The 16,621-nt window shown below is 60.5% G+C and overlaps 2 protein-coding genes across 3 annotated transcripts; one reads left to right on the top strand and one right to left on the bottom strand.

Moving 5' to 3' along the window:
- The first annotated feature begins 1,333 nt into the window (after positions 1–1,333).
- OCEL1 (occludin/ELL domain containing 1) lies at positions 1,334–3,603 on the top strand. 2 transcript variants are annotated; one of them, XM_011290569.4, is made up of 6 exons: positions 1,334–1,455; positions 1,813–1,989; positions 2,118–2,317; positions 2,540–2,705; positions 2,964–3,017; positions 3,199–3,603. In XM_011290569.4, exons 1-6 carry the CDS (start codon positions 1,387–1,389, stop codon positions 3,319–3,321), a joined length of 789 nt encoding a protein of 262 aa, XP_011288871.2. In that variant the 5' UTR covers positions 1,334–1,386; the 3' UTR covers positions 3,322–3,603. The 2 variants fall into 2 exon arrangements, with proteins under 2 accessions (XP_011288871.2, XP_044903879.1); XM_045047944.1 differs by having other exon boundaries at positions 1,372–1,455; positions 2,590–2,705.
- Positions 3,604–5,792: 2,189 nt separating this feature from the next.
- NR2F6 (nuclear receptor subfamily 2 group F member 6) lies at positions 5,793–16,194 on the bottom strand. Its single transcript, XM_023247004.2, has 4 exons — positions 15,243–16,194; positions 11,487–11,581; positions 7,902–8,489; positions 5,793–6,542 (listed from the first exon to the last, which is right to left on the bottom strand). The coding sequence occupies exons 1-4, from the start codon at positions 15,527–15,529 to the stop codon at positions 6,268–6,270; spliced, it is 1,245 nt and encodes a 414-aa protein (XP_023102772.1). The 5' UTR covers positions 15,530–16,194; the 3' UTR covers positions 5,793–6,267.
- Positions 16,195–16,621: the final 427 nt, after the last annotated feature.

Raw genomic sequence — 16,621 nt, forward strand, 5'->3', positions numbered from 1 at the left:
GGGAGTGTCCGTGCTGGGCTTTCCTTGAAACTGAAGATGATTGGGGCGCCAGGGTGGCTCAGTCGGTTGAGCGTCCGACTTCAGCTCGGGTCATGATCTCGCGGTCCGTGAGTTCGAGCCCTGTGTCGGGCTCTGTGCGGACAGCTCGGAGCCTGGAGCCTGCTTCAGATTCTGTGTTTCCCTCTTCCTCTCTCCTCCCCCGCTCATGCTCTGTCTCTCTCTTCTCAAAAATAAATAAACGTTAGAAAAAAAAAAAATTTTTTTTTTAAATAGATCTTAAGGAGCACCTGGTTGGCTCTCAGGTTTGTGAGTTCGAGTCCCACACTGGGCACAGAGATTACTTAAAAATAAAATTGGGGGGGGGGGGGAAACAGATCTTAAGAAGGCTCACACCTAAGTTGCAGAGACGGGTCAACATAGCCACATTAACATATCAGGAAACAAAATCGTGGGGTGAATCAATGGCACTTTGGACCGTACGGTGTCCATTACTCAACATCTCTCAAAAAACATTAGGCAAAGATAGATATTCCCCTGATTTAACTGAAAAATCTCAAGCCAAAGACAGCATTGAATTTAATGAATAAATACAGGCAATTCTGCCATCAAAGTGAGGAAGGGGGAGATGGGAGGCCCACAGTTCACCCAACTCCCCCAGAGATTTGTCTGGAAGTGCTGGTCAATACAACTAGACAAGAAAGAAGAAATGAGAAAAAAAGGCGGAGTTATTTGCGGATGATACGACTGTCTACATGAAAAACCCAAATAAAAAAGCTGTTTCAGTTAAGAGAATTAAATAAAACAGAAAAGGACTTACGAATACTTAGTTTCCCTCATGGGAAAAAAAAAAGTAAACTTATTGAAAGACCTCGCTTATAATAGTAAAACGAAAAGACACACTATTTGGTTGATAACCATCCTTGCTAAACAAAGAGCTCCCAAAAATCAACAACAACAAATTTGCAAGAAAACAGACAAATCGTTTCTGGGCTTTTTCTCTCACCAGATGAGTCAAGACTTAAAACTCTGAAAACATACTTGGAAACCATAATAGCACTGGAGTTACAAAAGTTGTAGGAAAACCAGTATTTCTCTTACAGCGGGTCAGAGAATAATAATCTAGTGATTAGAGAAATAGTTTTAAAATATAATTTCTGAGTAAGCAGATAAGTACAAGTTTGCCAAAACCACCGGTGTTTCAGGCCAAAAAACTGAGAGTCGGAGGTGAGTCACCGGCTCTGTTGGACTCGAACCTGCGATTCAAAGGCGGATCCTCTTCCCTCATCGCCGGGCCCCGCCCCCACCCCGCCCACCCCGCCCAATCCCGCTAGGACCCGCCCCGCCCTGTGAAGCGACCCCTCCGGTTGTGTCCAGCCTTAGAAGTTAATGCACAACCGGGACTCAGGCGCCTCTCCGGGAGCGGACCCAGGCTCGGAGACCCGGACGCTGGGACAGGTGACCCCGGACGGGGGCGGTCCCTGCGGACTGCCGCTGGGGCGGAGGTCCCGGGGGGTCTTCTCGGGGGCGGTGTCCGAGGGCTTCACGCGCCGTAGTGGGCGAGGCTGCGGCCTCTCGGGGGTTAACTGGAGCCTGGCCGGCTCAGGGTACGCGGTGACGTCACGGGCGTAGTGCTTTTCCGGGTTACGCAGCCAGGGGCGGGCTGCTCTGAGAGCCAATCGAGCGCGAGTATGCAAATAGCAACGGAGTCTGCGAGCTCGCGGGTCCGCGGAGAGTTGGCCGCTCCCGGTCCACCTGCCGGTGCGTCGTCCGACCTTGCCCGCCTCCAGGCGCGTCCTTCTGTCGCGTCCACAGGCAGCTCGCCGACCACCCCCGCCACGCGCGGGCCGCGGCGTCCCTCGCAAGACCCGCCCGCCGCCCCAGGGACGCCCGAGCGGCGCCTCCCCGAGGCGGATGCCTACCCGGGAGAGCCCCAAGACCCGCGGCTATCGGGGGGATCTGCAGACCCGCCCGCCTGGCCCTGGGCCCCCGGTGAGTCTGGACGGGAGGAGGGCTCCCAGGCCGAACCTAGGCAAAAGATTCCTTCCCCGCCGTTTGAGGGATTCCGGCTTCCCCATACCCTGGTTAACTCCAAACCATGATTCCTGCGGCACCTGCAGCGACTGGTGCCTCCAGTCCAGGAAACCAGCCCTCCCCGCGCTCTGTGCGAGCCTCAACCAGGAGCCCACAGGGCCAGACCCAAGAAGATTGTGTTTGAGGATGAGCTGCCCTCCCGGGCCCTCTTGGGCACCAAGAAGCCTATTGAAGCCATCCCTGGGGGGCGTAGGCCAAGGCCCCACCCAGTGCCCGACTATGAGCTGTGAGTGTCCCCCACGTTGTTCCTGATGCCTGGGAACAGGGAAGGTGCACTGAGGCTGGGGCTTTGACAAGTGGATAAAAGTTTACCAGATAGTAAGAAGAGAAAAGAAAAGGGGTGTGGGGGGCAGGGAGCCCAACATGGGCAAAGGAAAACAAATTAAACGGATTGGGGGAGCGGGATGGGTTCTTCACACTCATACTCTGACCCACTTGAACCCCGCAGTAAGTACCCACAAGTGAGGAGTGAGAGGGAACGGAGCCGCTATGTTGCAGTCTTCCAGGACCAGTACACAGAGTTCTTGGAGCTCCAGCAAGAGGTGGGCTGTGCCCGGGCAAAACTCCGACAGCTGGAGACCTTGCTGAACTCGCTGCCGAGGCCCCGAAGCCAGGTCAGCGGCGGGAGAAACCCCCACCCCACAGCCCTTCCCGGTGATGGACCCTGGCCTCTGGGACACCCCCTGGGTCCAGGTCCCTGGGCCTCTGTCTCCTCTAGGCTGGGTGGGCACCACAGCACGGGGCCAAAGTCAGCCCTTGAAGTCCTCACTAGACGGGTCACTTTGTCCATCTGAGCCTCAGTTTCCCCATCCCTCCTTGGGTTCAGCATTCTGTGAGCCACCCCACCCCACCCCTCCCCTTTCCACTTGCAGAAGGAGGCCCAACTTGCCGCCCGAGTCTGGAGGGAATTCGAGAAGAAACAGACGGTGAGTCATGCCTCCTGAATCCCGCAGCCTGGGCTTTGCACCCATGACGTTCCCATGAGGCTCAGTGTGCCCAGTTTCAAGGAAAGAAAACTGAGGCTCAGAGAGGAAAAGGCAGAGGGTTGAGCAGCAGAGGGTTAAGCCAGACTGCTACAAGGACTTTCCTGGCTCTTGCCCTGCCCAGGACCCCAGCTTCCTGGACAAGCAGGCTCGCTGCCACTACCTGAAGGGCAAACTAAGGCACCTCAAGATCCAGATCCAGAAATTTGATGAGCAAGGAGACCAGAAGAGTTCCGTGTACTTCTGAGCGCCCCGGCAGACAGGCAGAGGGACACATCGGGGTGGGGGGTCCGCCCTGCCCTTGCCTCTCTTCCTACCTCCTGGCCTTAGCTCCTGCTGCTACCCCTTCCTGGGGTAGCTTTTGCAAATGCCTCAGCCCTTGAGACCTAGCTCTGATGGCCCCCTCTTCCAGGAAGCCTTCCAGAACCTCCTCTGGGACCCCAGGCCCTGAGCCCAGATCTCAGCCCATCCCCTGGAAGCAGGTCTTTCCTCATTTCCATCCCAGTGTAATAAACATTTATTAAATGCCTACTGTGTACAGCCGTTTAACATTCCTGATTTCACTCAGTTGTCACCAAAACAATCGTTACTCCATCTTCCAGAGTTAAAAACTCAAGGTTCTGGAAAAGAGACTTGTCCAGGCAGGCTGTGAACCCTTGTCTGTCCGGAGAGCTCCCTCTCCTCCAAGAACCGCATGTGGTCTTCTGGTGGGAAGCTGAGGGGCTGACATCCGGCATCACCTGCTCAGCCAGGCCTGGTCTAGGGGAGCCCCGGGAGCCACAAGTCTCGGCAGGTCCAGTAACAGAGGCAGGACTGGCAGAGGACCTTCCCTAGTCTTGCTCCGTGGGTGTGATACAAAATTCATGTGGTGCAGTACTGGGGACCTCCTGAAGGGGGCGGACTCAGCCCAGGAGCCCTGCTGGAGTCCCCGAGGCCACCCCGGATACATGAGCCCTTAAAAATCTCAGCTTCTACCGGGGCACTGTAGGCCGGGCAGTGACTGATGCCAGGCACTGTGTGAGTACAGCTCTTGTGCCTGGCTCTGGGAGGGAGTCGCAGGGTGCCCACCCCATGCCGGGCCCTGAGTAGGGTGGGTGGGGGCTGGGGTGCCAGGGGAGCAAAGGGGATGGGGACGATCAGGGAGGCATACTACAGGCAGGGAAGGCAGGGTCAGCCACTCAGTCGCCGAGTCCTCAGTCCCAGAACCAGTAGTCATGGAGTCTCTACGCTCAGGGACCATGGGCCTGGGCCCGGTGTGGTAAGAGGAATAACAAAAGGCTGGATGACAGTCAACCAGAGCCTCAAGATGTCGTCTTCAAGGGCCATATGGGTGGGGTTTTGTAGGAGGAGTAGGAGTTCTGCAGTCAGGCCGAGACAGACATCCAGGTCTCTGGCCCAGGGACTGGAGAGCAGGACAGACAGAATGGTCCTGCTCAGTTCTCAGATGTCCTGTGAATCTAACAGAGCATCGCTGTCCAGCCCAACGGGAGTGACATTCGCTTACCTGCAGGACATCGTGGGAGATGCTGACTCGGGGCCGAAACAGCCCACCCTCTGATGGGAGCCCAGTATCCTCTCCATCCCGTACCTACTTTAGTCCCGTCGGAGGGCAGAGCATACCCACGAGACCCTCCTTTATTCCACAGGAGACGGATTCAACTTCCCAGGCCTCCAACAGTATGGACGTGAAGGAGGCTGGGTGCTAATGGGGAGCATTTTGGAGGAGGTTTAAGGGCTGAGCACAGGCCCAGCCTGTGGGGCAAGACCAGAGTTCTTCCCCGTTTTCACAGGGGCATCTTTGTCTTCCCGACAAGACCTCAGCAGGGCCAAGAGTGCCACCCTCCTGCCTGCCTCTGCCATCTAGGCCCTAACTACCCACCCCTAGAGCCACAGTCCCGGCAGTCAACCCCACAGGCGCCTTTGCCACCAGGGCCGGGCCACAAACTTCTGAGACCAGGATGGCAAGGTCCGTGGTGCCTTGCCTCTCCCCACATCGACCTAAGTCCACGTTTCAGTTTGTCCTTGGCTGTCCCATCTTCCAAATGCCAATCTCTGAAACAGTTTCTTAGTTACATGTGAGAAGAAACCAAACTCAGACTGACTCAGGCCCCAAAGAGTAAATCTCGGATCGTGGAACAGAGGCAACCGAAAGGTTTCAGGAATGGCTTGATCCAGGGGCTTCAAAGGCATCCTGGGAAATTGGTCTTCCTCTTTTGGCTCTGCTTTCAGTTACAGCTTCCAAATCCCGCCATCAAGTCTCAGTGGCCGGTTCTGGGCCCCGTGCCCTCCCTGAACCAACTGCTGTGGGCACTGTCTAGGCTGAGATCAGGTGGCAGAACCACCCCGAATGTTTCTCCAGAGGACACCAGGGCTCAGACACCATGATCAAAGGCTGACCAAAGGTTAACAGGAAGGTGTTTGGTCCAGGGCGTGTGTGAATCTATGAGGCTTACCTTCATAGGCCAGGGCCTGAATCTGAACCCGAGCCATCTGTAGTATTTAGTACTCAGCTCCTACGGACTCACTAGCTGACCACGGGGGTCCCCTCCCCGCCCCCGGCTTGTTTCCCACAAAACCGTACAAAAAACAAACAAACAAACAAACAGCAAGTAGGGCTGTCGTTAGGCTGTGGGTGTTCCAGGAGGCTGGGAGCAGGTGGCCATGGTAGGCCGCCCCCCATTCTCCCCTCCCCTCGGGAAGATAAGATGATGGAGGCCGTGCAGTTAGGAAATAGCTTTATTATTGGCCTTGATTCATTCATCATGTAGTGTCCAACGTGGATTACGTGTCCAGAGGGTCTGCCTGATAGATACTACCCCTGCCCGGCTGCGGCCGCCCAGCTAGTCCAGCCACCAGGCCTTTGTCCATCACACCAGGGAAGCCAACCCCCACCGTCCCAAAAGTTCGTGCTTGGGGCGCTGAGCTACAGGCTGTCCCAGGAGGGGAGCCCTCAGTCCCTCCCCTTCTTATTTTGGCCAGGAGTTCTGAGGAGGCCGGGGCTGGCGCCTGGACAAGCACTCTCTTTTTGGTTTCATGATCATTTAAAAAACAGAGAAGACAAACATTTCACAGTCTTTAAAAAATAGGAGTCTGAGAAGCCAGGGTCCTCCGCTGGGGGGCCCCGCCCGAGGCCGAAGCATCCGTATCCCTTGAGGTCTGCAGACCCAGCCGCAGCGCACCGGGCCCCGTGAAGTCACTGGCCTGAGCCATAAGGCCAGTTGAAGGTACTTCCTGACAGCAGCATGTCTCGGATCAGCGTCTCGATGGGCGTCTTGCCCACCAGGCGCATGAAAAACAACTGGGAGATGAGGGAGGCGGGGACAGCACGCAGGGCGGGGAGCCGCAGCAGCAGACGCCCAAAACGCTGCGGCTGGGACGGGTACTGGGCCCGCACGTACTCGGTGAGGGCCACCTGCGCCTTCTCCTGCAGGCTTTCCACGTGTGCTGGGTCCGAGAGGCCGCAGGCATCTGGGGAGACATGGGCAAGGTCAGTTGGGTGGGAAGTGGCAGGAAAACGCAAGGCTCCAGGGGGTGACTGGGGGGTACCACTCAGGGCTCTGGGTGTGGAGGGAGGGGGGCACTCAGGAGGTGGGAAACGGAGGCCTGAGGCACAAGTAGGATATCTCAGGCAGTGTCAGTCCTCAAGAGAGACTGAGGTGGCCTCAACTGGGGACAATAACACAGGAGGGTGGGCAGTGATGTGTCAAAGGATAGAGAAGCTCAGACAGGCCTTTGGCAGGGTGACAAGTTCTAATCGGGCTCAAGGGGAAGAGAAGCCGGGGAGGGGAGTTGGGAAAGAAGGCAAAGCCCTGAGAGAATATTCGGACAGGGGGGCCTGGGGTGTTAGTGAATGTGACAGCATCTAAACTGGAGACCCGTGAAGGATGGGGCAGAAAAAGAATATTCTGGGGGAAAGAGGGGCAAAGCCATATTTATCAAATGAAAGCCACCTCTCAGAATGGTCTGGGTCTGGTTCTTGCATTCCTGACCCCATGAAGACACCTAGTGGGATCCGGAACCTTCCAGAGAGCAGAGCCAGCTATGCCACCAGTCTTTGGACTAAGGTAGGACTTTACTAAGCCAGTTAACTAATGACTAGGAAGGTATTGGAACAGCCCCGCCCTAGCCCCGCCCACAGTGGGAGGGACTCCAAAACCAGCCCCTGCCTAATCCCAAAGCAATCCCAGACGACCCGGCTGCCAGGAGGCCGCCTCGGGGGCAGTTTGGGAGCCCTGGGTCAGAAGTCTGGGGGCCCAGGAATCGAGGAGTGGAAAGCTCAGGGGAGGCCAGAACCAGTTGTCAGGGTATCCCTGCCAGGCAGCCCTCCACAGCTGCGCAGTAAGAGGGAAGAACAAGGTCAGGAGTTGGGGCACAAGAGGGTCAGGAGTTGGGGAGGACAAAGATCAGGGACTTCGGGCCAGAACCAGATGTCGGGGACCTGCCTCCCGCATCCCCCCCCCCCCATTCTGCCCTTAGCACGAAGAGCACCTTGATGAGGGGGTGGAAGGTGGGAGTCTCAGGGAGCCTGGGAATCAGGGAGAGAGGCTGTGGGGACTTGAGTCACGGGTCCAGGCCCAGCTCTGGGTCCTTAGGGAGACCTGGGATCAGGGGGGTGGGGGCATCAGGGGGCCACCCTGCCTGCATCACCTCCTCCACTGTCCCCCATCAAAGCTCAGGCATGTGCAGGGCGCCAGGTCCGGCAGCCCGAGGGTCAGGGAGTGGAGGGCTATGGGGGCCGGGGTCAGGGTCCGGGTCGCCCCCCCACCCACCCTCCCGCGGCCTCGGAGACCGCCTGCTCCAGCCGGAGCGCATCGGAGCGCGTCTCACCGGGCGTGAAGAGCGCGATGGCCTTGAGGCAGCCGTACTCGGCCGAGTCGACCTGCAGGCGGCCCAGCTTGTCCACCTGCTCCTGGAAGGCGCGCACCTGGTCCATGAAGGCCACGGCGCGCTCGGCGGCCATGGGCGCGGCGTGCAGACCGGCGGCGGCCAGCAGCGGCGCCGTGTGCAGGGGCAGCGCAGCCTGCGCCGCGTTCAGCACGAAGAGCTCGCTCCAGCTGAGGCGCAGCAGCGCCACCTGGTCGGCCACGGGCAGCTCGGGGAAGAAGGGCGCGTGGCGCGCCCACTCCACGGTGCTGAAGAGCAGCCGCGCCGCCAGCTCGCACACGTTGTCGATGCCCAGCACGGCGCCCGCCGCGCCGCCCCCGGCGCCGAACGCGCCCGCCGCGCCCGCGCCGAAGCGCCCGGCCGCCGCGGGGTAGGGCTCGGCGCGCAGCAGCTGCGCGATCAGCTCCGACACCGGCTGTCCGGGGAAAAGGTCTCCGCCCGCCGCCGCCGCCAGCGCCGAGCCCGGGGGGCTGCCGGAGGAGGCGGCCACGGCGCCGGGCAGGGAGTGCGGGATGCGGCCGCGCTGCACGGCTGCGGGGATTGAATGGAGATGGGAAGGAGGGAAGGGAAGGGGGCAGGAGCAGAGGGAGGAGAGATAGGTGCCCCCACGCCGCCGCAGGGAACCGGGAGGGGAGGGGGGAGGGGGATCCGGGAGGTGGAATGGCGACAAAGGGTACGGGAAAGGGATTGAGGGACATTGAGAGGCCAGAGAGGGAAGAGGGAGGTGACAGGAAGAGGGAGGAGAGGGAGGGAAGGAACAAGAGGGAAAGTGGGTATCCAGAGTCATGGGGGGGGGGGGGGGGAGAGGAGAGGAAAAGAGGGGGAAAGATAAAGTCATCAGAGGGTCACTCAACCCCTCCCCTCAAAGGCTCCCCACACCCAGGCTCTCCCTGGACCTCCAACCCCACCCCATGGGTGCACAGTTTATTGGGAGACCAGGGACCCCCCCCCCCCCGTCCTGGGTCCTGCAGGCCCCACCCTGCTCTGCCCTGTGCCCTCAGCCTAAGCCCCCGTCCAGCCACCGCTCCCACCCCCACTTCTTGACGAGGAGCATGGGGCGGGGGTTGGGATGGGACCATTAGATAAAGACTAATTCATGCCTGGCCCCCTCCCTCTGGACGGTGTGAGCTCCACTCAGCAGCCATGGAGGCTTGATCCATCCATCATGTCCCCATCTGTCAATCATGGGAGTCTGGAACTGATAATGGGGCCAGAGAGGGGTCACCTTCACACTACTCAGGGCTCCTGGCCAGCCTATCCTTAAGCAAGTGATCTCTCCTATGGAGATGGGATCTTTTCTCTAGCTCCCAACCCCACCCCCACCCCCAGGTCATGGCTCCCTAGGGCAGGTCTCCTTGGTCTGCAGTGACCCCAGGAGTGGAGTCCTACCCTACATAGTAGGTGCTCAATAAACATTAAATTACTATCTTGCCCATTAAGAGGGGAGAAGCCACTGCTGGCTTCAGTCAGTGTCCCCAAGATTCAGGTAGATGGGAAGAAGGAAACTGAGGCACAAAGAGGAGGCAGGGTGGCCACATGCTCACCTGACCTGTGCCAGGACGGGTGGGACGGAGGGGCAGACTGAGCTGAGGGCCAGACAGAAACTAGGTAATGATCTTTTAATGAGCTGGCATGCCCTGTCTCCTCTCCATGAACTCCTGGTCAACCAGCCATGGAATGAGTGGGAAAGAGAATGTGGGTGGGAGCCAGGGGCTAGTAGAGCTGAGCTGGGAAGTGAGGGCTTAGGCTGGAGGCTCCACGTGACTTCTAAGTCTCAGGATCCACTATCATAAGGGTATAGCTGGATAAGGTCAGAGAGTGAATCCCAGCTCAACATCCTGGCCCCCAGGGAGTGACCTGTTCCTTCCCTCTTTGCTCGCCCAGTTCTGAACCCTACCTCCAGCATTCGTCCATCACCCAGCCTTGTTCCTACCTCAGAGCCTTTGCACTTACTGTTCCTCCTTCCTGAGAACCCCTTCCCCAGCCCTTCCTCTTCATTCAGCCCACACTGCATGGGTGCCAGTCTCCACCCAACTCTGCTGCTCTGACCCTAGCGAACAGCCTCACTTCTCTGCTCTCTGTGCTCAGTTTCCCCATCTGTACGATGCAGGTGGTAATACCGGTGATGACACCAATCACTAAATTAATGAGAATCTACCTAACTTGCTTAGAACAGCACTAGGCATATAGTAAGGGCTAAACGGGTAGCAATTCAAGCCAAAAAACGTTTATTAAGTACCCTCTGTGTTCTAGGCCCTGGGAATATGTCAGAAAACCAGACAGACAGAAGTCCCTGCCCTCAAAGAGTAGATATGTGTTCTGGTGGGAGAGCAAGTAAATTACAGAGCAAGGCAGATGGTGCAAAATAAAGGGGGCCGGTGAAGAGTAATCAGGAGGGCTTCTCTGAGGAGGTGTCCTTTGAGCAAATCTTAAAAGCAGTAAGGAAGCCATGCAGGCATCTGGGGTGCTCCAGGCAGAAGGCACAGCCTGTGCAAAGGCCCTGAGATGGGACTGTGCTTGGGGCACGAGCTGGGATTATGATTACTTCCCACTCCTGAGACTTTGGAGATCCGAGGTGTATCAGCAGTTTAGGTCAAATGAACAAGTGGAGGCAAAATCCAGGTTGTGGGGGTGGTGCAAGCCGTCTCCAAATTTAGCAGGACCAAAGAGAGTAATCAGTTTTAAGGGAAAGACTGAGCAGCCATTGCCAGCTTCTTGCACAGAGGCCAGCAGAGAAGAAACCAACTTTAGAGCAGGAGAGATTCAAGATGCAGGGGAGAATTGCCAAACTGGCCATGAGAGTCCGGGGCCAAGACAGGAAGCCCAGCCTGGGATTCTGGTCCAATGAGCCAGATTTAGCTCCCAAGCCCACCAGGCTCCATGTGGAAGTCTGTGGATTCCAACTGAATTCTAAGAGTGCTTGGTCCAGGTCTGGACCCAGCTGCCCGGCACGTGTCCACTCAAGTCCCCAGGGCAGAAACAAGGGGCTGAGCCTCCCTCTGGCTCCCAGTGCCCAGGGTCAGGCGGAAGGGGAAGGGTAAGCTGCCCTTTGCCTTAATCGGCGAGTTCCTGCCTTGGGCAAACACAAAGCCAGGAGTGGAGGCTGGAGGAAACCAATCAAAACAAAACAAAACAACACAACACAAAACAAAACACACACATCCTTATTCGGAATGCGTTGGCCACCTAGGGGGCAAAGGAGCCACCAAGGTGTCAGGACCAAGGAATGTGGCTCCGAGGCCAGGAGGCCTGGAGAAGAGGAGCTGGGGAGCAGAACAGTCCTAACATGGGCCTGAATCGGGGTGTCCCTCGCGTCCCCAGTTCCGCCGCGGCCGCCAGGTGACCACGGATAATCGGATTCCTCCAGCCCCGGGGCCAGACTGAGGCCCACGGGATCTTGGGATCGGTGGTAACAAGGTTAACAGGCGCCAGACCCCACCCTCCGTGGCTCCCAGGCCCCCGAGAGAGGGAAGAGAGGGGAGGGCTGCTGGTTCACCCTCTGCCTGTCCCACACCAGCGGGTACTCACCCTCCTTCCTCATGCCCACCCGGAAGCACTTCTTCAGGCGACAGTATTGGCACTGGTTCCGGTGATGCTGGTCAATCTGGCAGTCACGGTTAGACCTACAGGCAGGCGGGAGGGTCGCCGTGACACCCACATCCTGCTCCCTGAGCCACCCCGTAAGCCACCGTGGAGGGCTACGCCCCAGAAATACCAGTGGCCCCCTACCCCAGGCTGCGCAGGTATCCCCAAAGGGGCACAGGGGCTAAGCCTGCAAAGGGGAGGAGGGCAGCTGGGAGCAGGTGGTGACGAATGGAGTCTGTGGCAAAGGAGAATGGCTCGCTCGGGAGGGTGTGTTGGCACGGGGTTGTGAAGGCTGCCCAGAAGTTAGTTCCCCAGAACGGAGAGGCGACTCCAGGCAGAGAGTGCACAAGAGCAAAAGGTTGGAAATGTAAAAATACCAAAGCCCAGTTTCATAGTTACTTGCTCATTGCTGGCCCAAGGGGCGGGGTCTTTGTCCCAAAGGCAATGTCAGAACGGCAAAGGTACGCGGACAGGGAGCCGGGCTTTGTGAGTTAACTAAGAGACTAGGGGCCAGGCCAGGCCAGGGCCAATCCTGGTATGGGCACAGTAGGGCCCCAGTATTATCACCCTGCACGAGACCACCATCAATGAATAAATGAATGAGTGAACGAACGAATGAACTCCTCTCTTCCCTTGAAGACCCCACACCTCCTCTGGGAAGTCCTTCCAACTCCCAGCTAAGCCTGAGAAGCTTCTTCTGGGTGGCCCTCAGGGATAACTGCCGGTTCCAGGGAGGGGAAGGTGGCCCCGCCTTGCGAGACCATGAGCTCCCCATCCAGGGTCAGTCCCAAGCAGGAAGGTTCAGGCCCTTGTTTTTCAAATTCCCCCAGCACTTCCTCCCCTTGGCCCCCAGCCCCTGCGCTCCTTCTGTGTCTCTCTATCCCGGACTCAGGGCTCTCCAAGGCCCAGACCTGGGGCAGACACCCCTAGCGTCCCATCTGGGCACCAAGAGGATACCCAGCGACAGTCACAGAGTGAAACAAACGTTCAATCGAGTTGAAAAGCAAACACATCTCAGCTAAAGACACGCAGCCCCAACCATGGGGCGGCAACTTCTCCGCCGAACCTCAGTTGCCTCATCTGGAAATGGGGAGGCCCGATGCCCACTCCACGTGGGATGCACTGTGTCTGGGGGAATCTGGGGGGCCTTTGGGGAGGGCATCAGGACCCAAGCTCATGCTGGGGCGCTTCAATGGCAGGCTCAGGAGAGCTGAGGCCCTGGGGGTCTCCAAGGACCCAGATCCCAAAGCACCAGCTTCTAAGCCAGGGCCTCTGTCTGCTGCCTGGCCTGAGCCCCCAGGAAGAGGCCCTGGTAGGGTGGAGAGAGCTCAGGCAGAACCAGAACAAAGCCCAGCAGGCAGGCAGTGGGAGGGTCCTGGGCAGCCGGGTGGAAACAGCTAGGCCTAGGGCAGGCAGGCAGGGGCCCAGCTCAGGGCCCCTGACCTCAGGGGAGGTCCTGAAGCTTCTGCCTCAACTTCCCCAGCTGTGGGGTTGGGACAGACCTCCTGTCCCTCCAGACGGGGCAACGGTAAGTTCCACCTGTTATCCCCCCCTAAAGAGCACAGGCTCTGCCCAACCCCATGACCCCGCTCAGCCTCCTCCCTGGGCTTCTGGCCTTTGGTCCAATTTGATCACTGCCCTCCCTTGCCCACATACCCTCCTTGGTTCCCTGTCACCCTCAGTCCAGCACTTCAGATCCACTCAGCTCTAACTTCTCCCATGCCTGGGTGGTCTCCACCTACAATGCTGCTCCCCTAACCTGCCACTGAGTGTGTGTCTGGGCCATGCTCTCTGCGGGAGTGCCCTTCACCTCCTCTACCTGCCAAGCCACTCCTGCTTCCAGGTTCACCTTCCACGGGCCTCCTCCAGGCAGCCCTCCCTGAACCTCGGGTAGAGCCCCTCGCTCCGTCCTGGGACTTCAGACCCGTCCCCTCCCTCTGGCCCAGCCCAGACTCCACAGGCAGAGAGCGTCTGTGTCTCACTGTGTCTCCTCCAGGCTGGAAGAGAGCTGGGATTGGAGCTGGGGTCTCTTTGGGGGACTGGCATCAAATCACCCAGGCGAGGCCCCGAGGGAACCTTGCTGAATCTATCTGAGGCTCAGAGAGGAGCAGTGACTTCACCAGGCCACGCAGTGCAGAGCTTCTGCAGAACCTACAGGCCCCAAACAACTCCCCCCTCCCCTGTCTTGGTGCTCCCCGCTCCCACCCTCAGAGAGCCCCTGGGACCCTAAAACCACCTAAGCTCCTCCCTTGCCCTCCCCAAAGACCTGGCCAGAGATCAGGCAGTTATTCCAGCAACAAGAATGAGGCCAAAGTCTGGTGGCCCAGTTAGCACTGGAGGAGGGAGTAAGCCAGCTCTCTCTCTCTCTCACACACACACACACACACACACACACACACACACACACACAGCTACCCCAGACAAGGCCCTGACCGCAGACCTGGGGCCAAACTCCAGCCTCTGGGACCTGGGGCCCCGCCCTTCGGCCTCACCAACAAGCCCTCCATCGGCTGCCCTCTCCCCGGGGACACCCTGACCAGGACTCAGCTCCTACCCTCTTCCCAACCCCAGTTCCCCTTGCTAAGCCCCACGTGGGGCAAGGGTCTCTCCCCTGCCAGTGCACTCCCCTGCCAGGGCAGTGCCGGGACCTCTGTGGGCCTCAGTTTTGCACATCCGGAAAATGGGACTCTCCATACTGGCTCGGCAGAGCCTATGCATGTTCATGCTGGGAAGCAGAGCAGGAGCCTGTCAATGGAGCAAAAGGGCACTCAAGGAAGAGCGATAGGAAGAGGGCCCTGGGCTAGACACCCCACCTCAGCGCCAACCAAAGAAACTAGCAAGGCCACACCCTGTCAGCGGGGACTCCAACCCAGGGCAGCCCAGGGCTCCTTCTTGGAAACATTCACCCCCACCCTGTCAGAGACGACTGAAGTTTCAGGGATTTTCCAGCAGCCCCAGGTCTGCACCCACTCCTGGTGGGGGGAGGGCTGGAGCAGCCGAGGTGTGGTCAAATCCCGCCGCCCTCCCAGCCCTGCAGCGGCGGTTTCCGGTGACCCAAGGCCCAGGGTGAGCGCAGGGTGGGGGGAGTCCCCCCCGGATGGACAAGCCCATCTCTCCCCACAGCAGGGCTCCTCATGCGAAAGAGGCCGCCCTGTGCCACCCCGGCCTCGCTCCCGCCGCCGCCGCCGCCTCGGTGGCCAGGGCGACTTTGGAAGTGATATTTGACCCCAAGGGCGCGCCGTATCGATCCGCGCGGCCGCAGACAATGGCCCCTGGACGCTGCGAGCTCCACAGTCCAAGTTCCACGTTCGATTCCCGAGGGGTCCCCTGCGCACCGAGATCCCCAAGAGAAGGGATGCCCTGGGGTTAGGGCCCCACCCCTGACAGCACCCCCAACCCCTCCCCGCGCGGAGATCACCCCTCTCCGGAGAAAAGGGAGGGAGGGAGAAGGAGCAATGAACTGAGGCGGAAGCCGCAAGGGACCACCTGACGGGGGGGACCTGCATCGATACAGCGCCGACTGTATACACAATCCCAGGAATGGAATGGAGGTGGGGAGAGGGGGCTGTGCCCCTATCTCAGAGGGGGAGTGGAGGCCCAGGGAAGGTCAGCGCCAGGCCCAAGGTGACCGAGCAGGTCAGAGGCCCGGCTCAAGCCGGGGCCGGGTGCACAGCGGCGGTGCGCTGATAGGGGGCTCACCGGCAGGTGTAGCTGAGGTTGCGGCGGATGCTCCGCTTGAAGAAGCTCTTGCAGCCCTCGCAGGTGAAGACGCCGTAGTGCTTGCCGCTCGACTTGTCCCCGCACACCACGCAGTCCACCTGCAGCCCTGGCCGCTCTTCGTCGCCCGGCTCAGCGTCGCTGGCGGCGCCGGGAGGTGAGGCCGAGTCTTCCTCGGCCGCGCGCGGGTAGCCGCCCGCCTTATCCACGCCGTTCGTGTCGCCGCCGCCGCTGCCGGGGCCGCCCCAGCCGCCGGTCACCATGGCCATAGCCCCAGGGCAGCGGGGCCGGGGCGCCCCCTCCGTGCTCCTCCCTCCGGGCACCCCTCTCGGCCCGGGGGGACCCTACCCGGCACGCATCCGGGCCCGGCGCGCGGGGGGCACCGGCTGCACCCCCCAAAAAAGTTTTGCACCAACTTCCTGCGGCCGGTCCGCGCGCCCAGGCAGAACTGGTCGGGCCGGTTCCAGGCCAACTTTCCCACGCGTGCGCGGGGCCGGGCCTGGGGCCGAGGGGGGGCGCACTAGAGGCGCGAGCCGGGGGCCCCGGGGACTCGCGCCCCGCCGCCCTGGGGCCCCGGCGGGGGCGCGCGGGCCATGGCCCGGCCCAGGCTGCGCAGGGGGCGCCCTCTGGCCTGGCCGCCGCTTGGCTGGGGGCTGCGGCCAACTTAGCGGCCCGCCATCTGAGCGCGGGAGGCCGGGGGGAAAGTTTGGCCGCAAGTTACGCGGCCGCCCGCTGCGCGGGGGAGGGGCGGCAGGCGCGCGCCGGGGCCGGTCGCCGCGCCCCCTGGCCTCCCCGGGTCCCCAGGCGGCCGCTCGGGGCCTGCAAGGCTGCGGTCCGGCGCTTCCCGAGCTGCCGCCCCCTCTGCGGCCGCGCCTGCCCGGCCTGGGCCTGCGCCTGGGCCCGAGCCTCGCTCTCGCCGCCGCCGCCGACCCCGCGCGCCGGCCTCGCGCTGCGGCCGGTTTGACACACAACGTTCCATTCGCGGGGCGGGCGGGGGGCGGGGGCGGGGGCAGGGGCGCGCGCCGCGGGCTGGGGGCGGGCGCTCGTTGCCCCGGCGACGGCCACCCTTATAAGGGCATGGGTGGCCTCGCTCGGCGCCCGGCGCCCGGGCAGGCGGGAGGGGCGAGGGCGGAGCACGGGGCCGCTCGGCCTGACCCTCCCCCCCCTCCTTCTCCCCCTACCCCCGCCCTCGCCCGACTCCAGCCTTAACCCCTGCCGGGCCGCGGCAGGAGCCTGGGCCGCCGCTGCCCTCTGCCCTTCCGCAGCCTCGCCAAGATGTCTCTCCAAAGCCCTCCCCTCCACCTCCGGCCTTGGACGATGCGTCGCTCAACCGCCCTCGAGGAGCCCCTCAGAACCTTACC

This window comes from Felis catus, chromosome A2 (assembly GCF_018350175.1).
Source record: "Felis catus isolate Fca126 chromosome A2, F.catus_Fca126_mat1.0, whole genome shotgun sequence".
Taxonomy (NCBI): Eukaryota; Metazoa; Chordata; class Mammalia; order Carnivora; family Felidae; genus Felis; species Felis catus.

Excerpts from the sequence above, each read along its gene's own strand:
- OCEL1 (XM_011290569.4), top strand. The coding sequence starts at position 1,387 with ATGCACAACCGGGACTCAGGCGCCTCTCCGGGAGCGGACCCAGGCTCG. Across the intron at positions 2,706-2,963 it reads TGCCGAGGCCCCGAAGCCAG|AAGGAGGCCCAACTTGCCGC; the intron begins GTCAGCGGCGGG and ends TTCCACTTGCAG. Across the intron at positions 3,018-3,198 it reads AATTCGAGAAGAAACAGACG|GACCCCAGCTTCCTGGACAA; the intron begins GTGAGTCATGCC and ends TGCCCTGCCCAG.
- NR2F6 (XM_023247004.2), bottom strand. The coding sequence starts at position 15,529 with ATGGCCATGGTGACCGGCGGCTGGGGCGGCCCCGGCAGCGGCGGCGGC. Across the intron at positions 11,582-15,242 it reads AACCTCAGCTACACCTGCCG|GTCTAACCGTGACTGCCAGA; the intron begins GTGAGCCCCCTA and ends GCCTGCCTGTAG. Across the intron at positions 6,543-7,901 it reads CATCGCGCTCTTCACGCCCG|ATGCCTGCGGCCTCTCGGAC; the intron begins GTGAGACGCGCT and ends ATGTCTCCCCAG.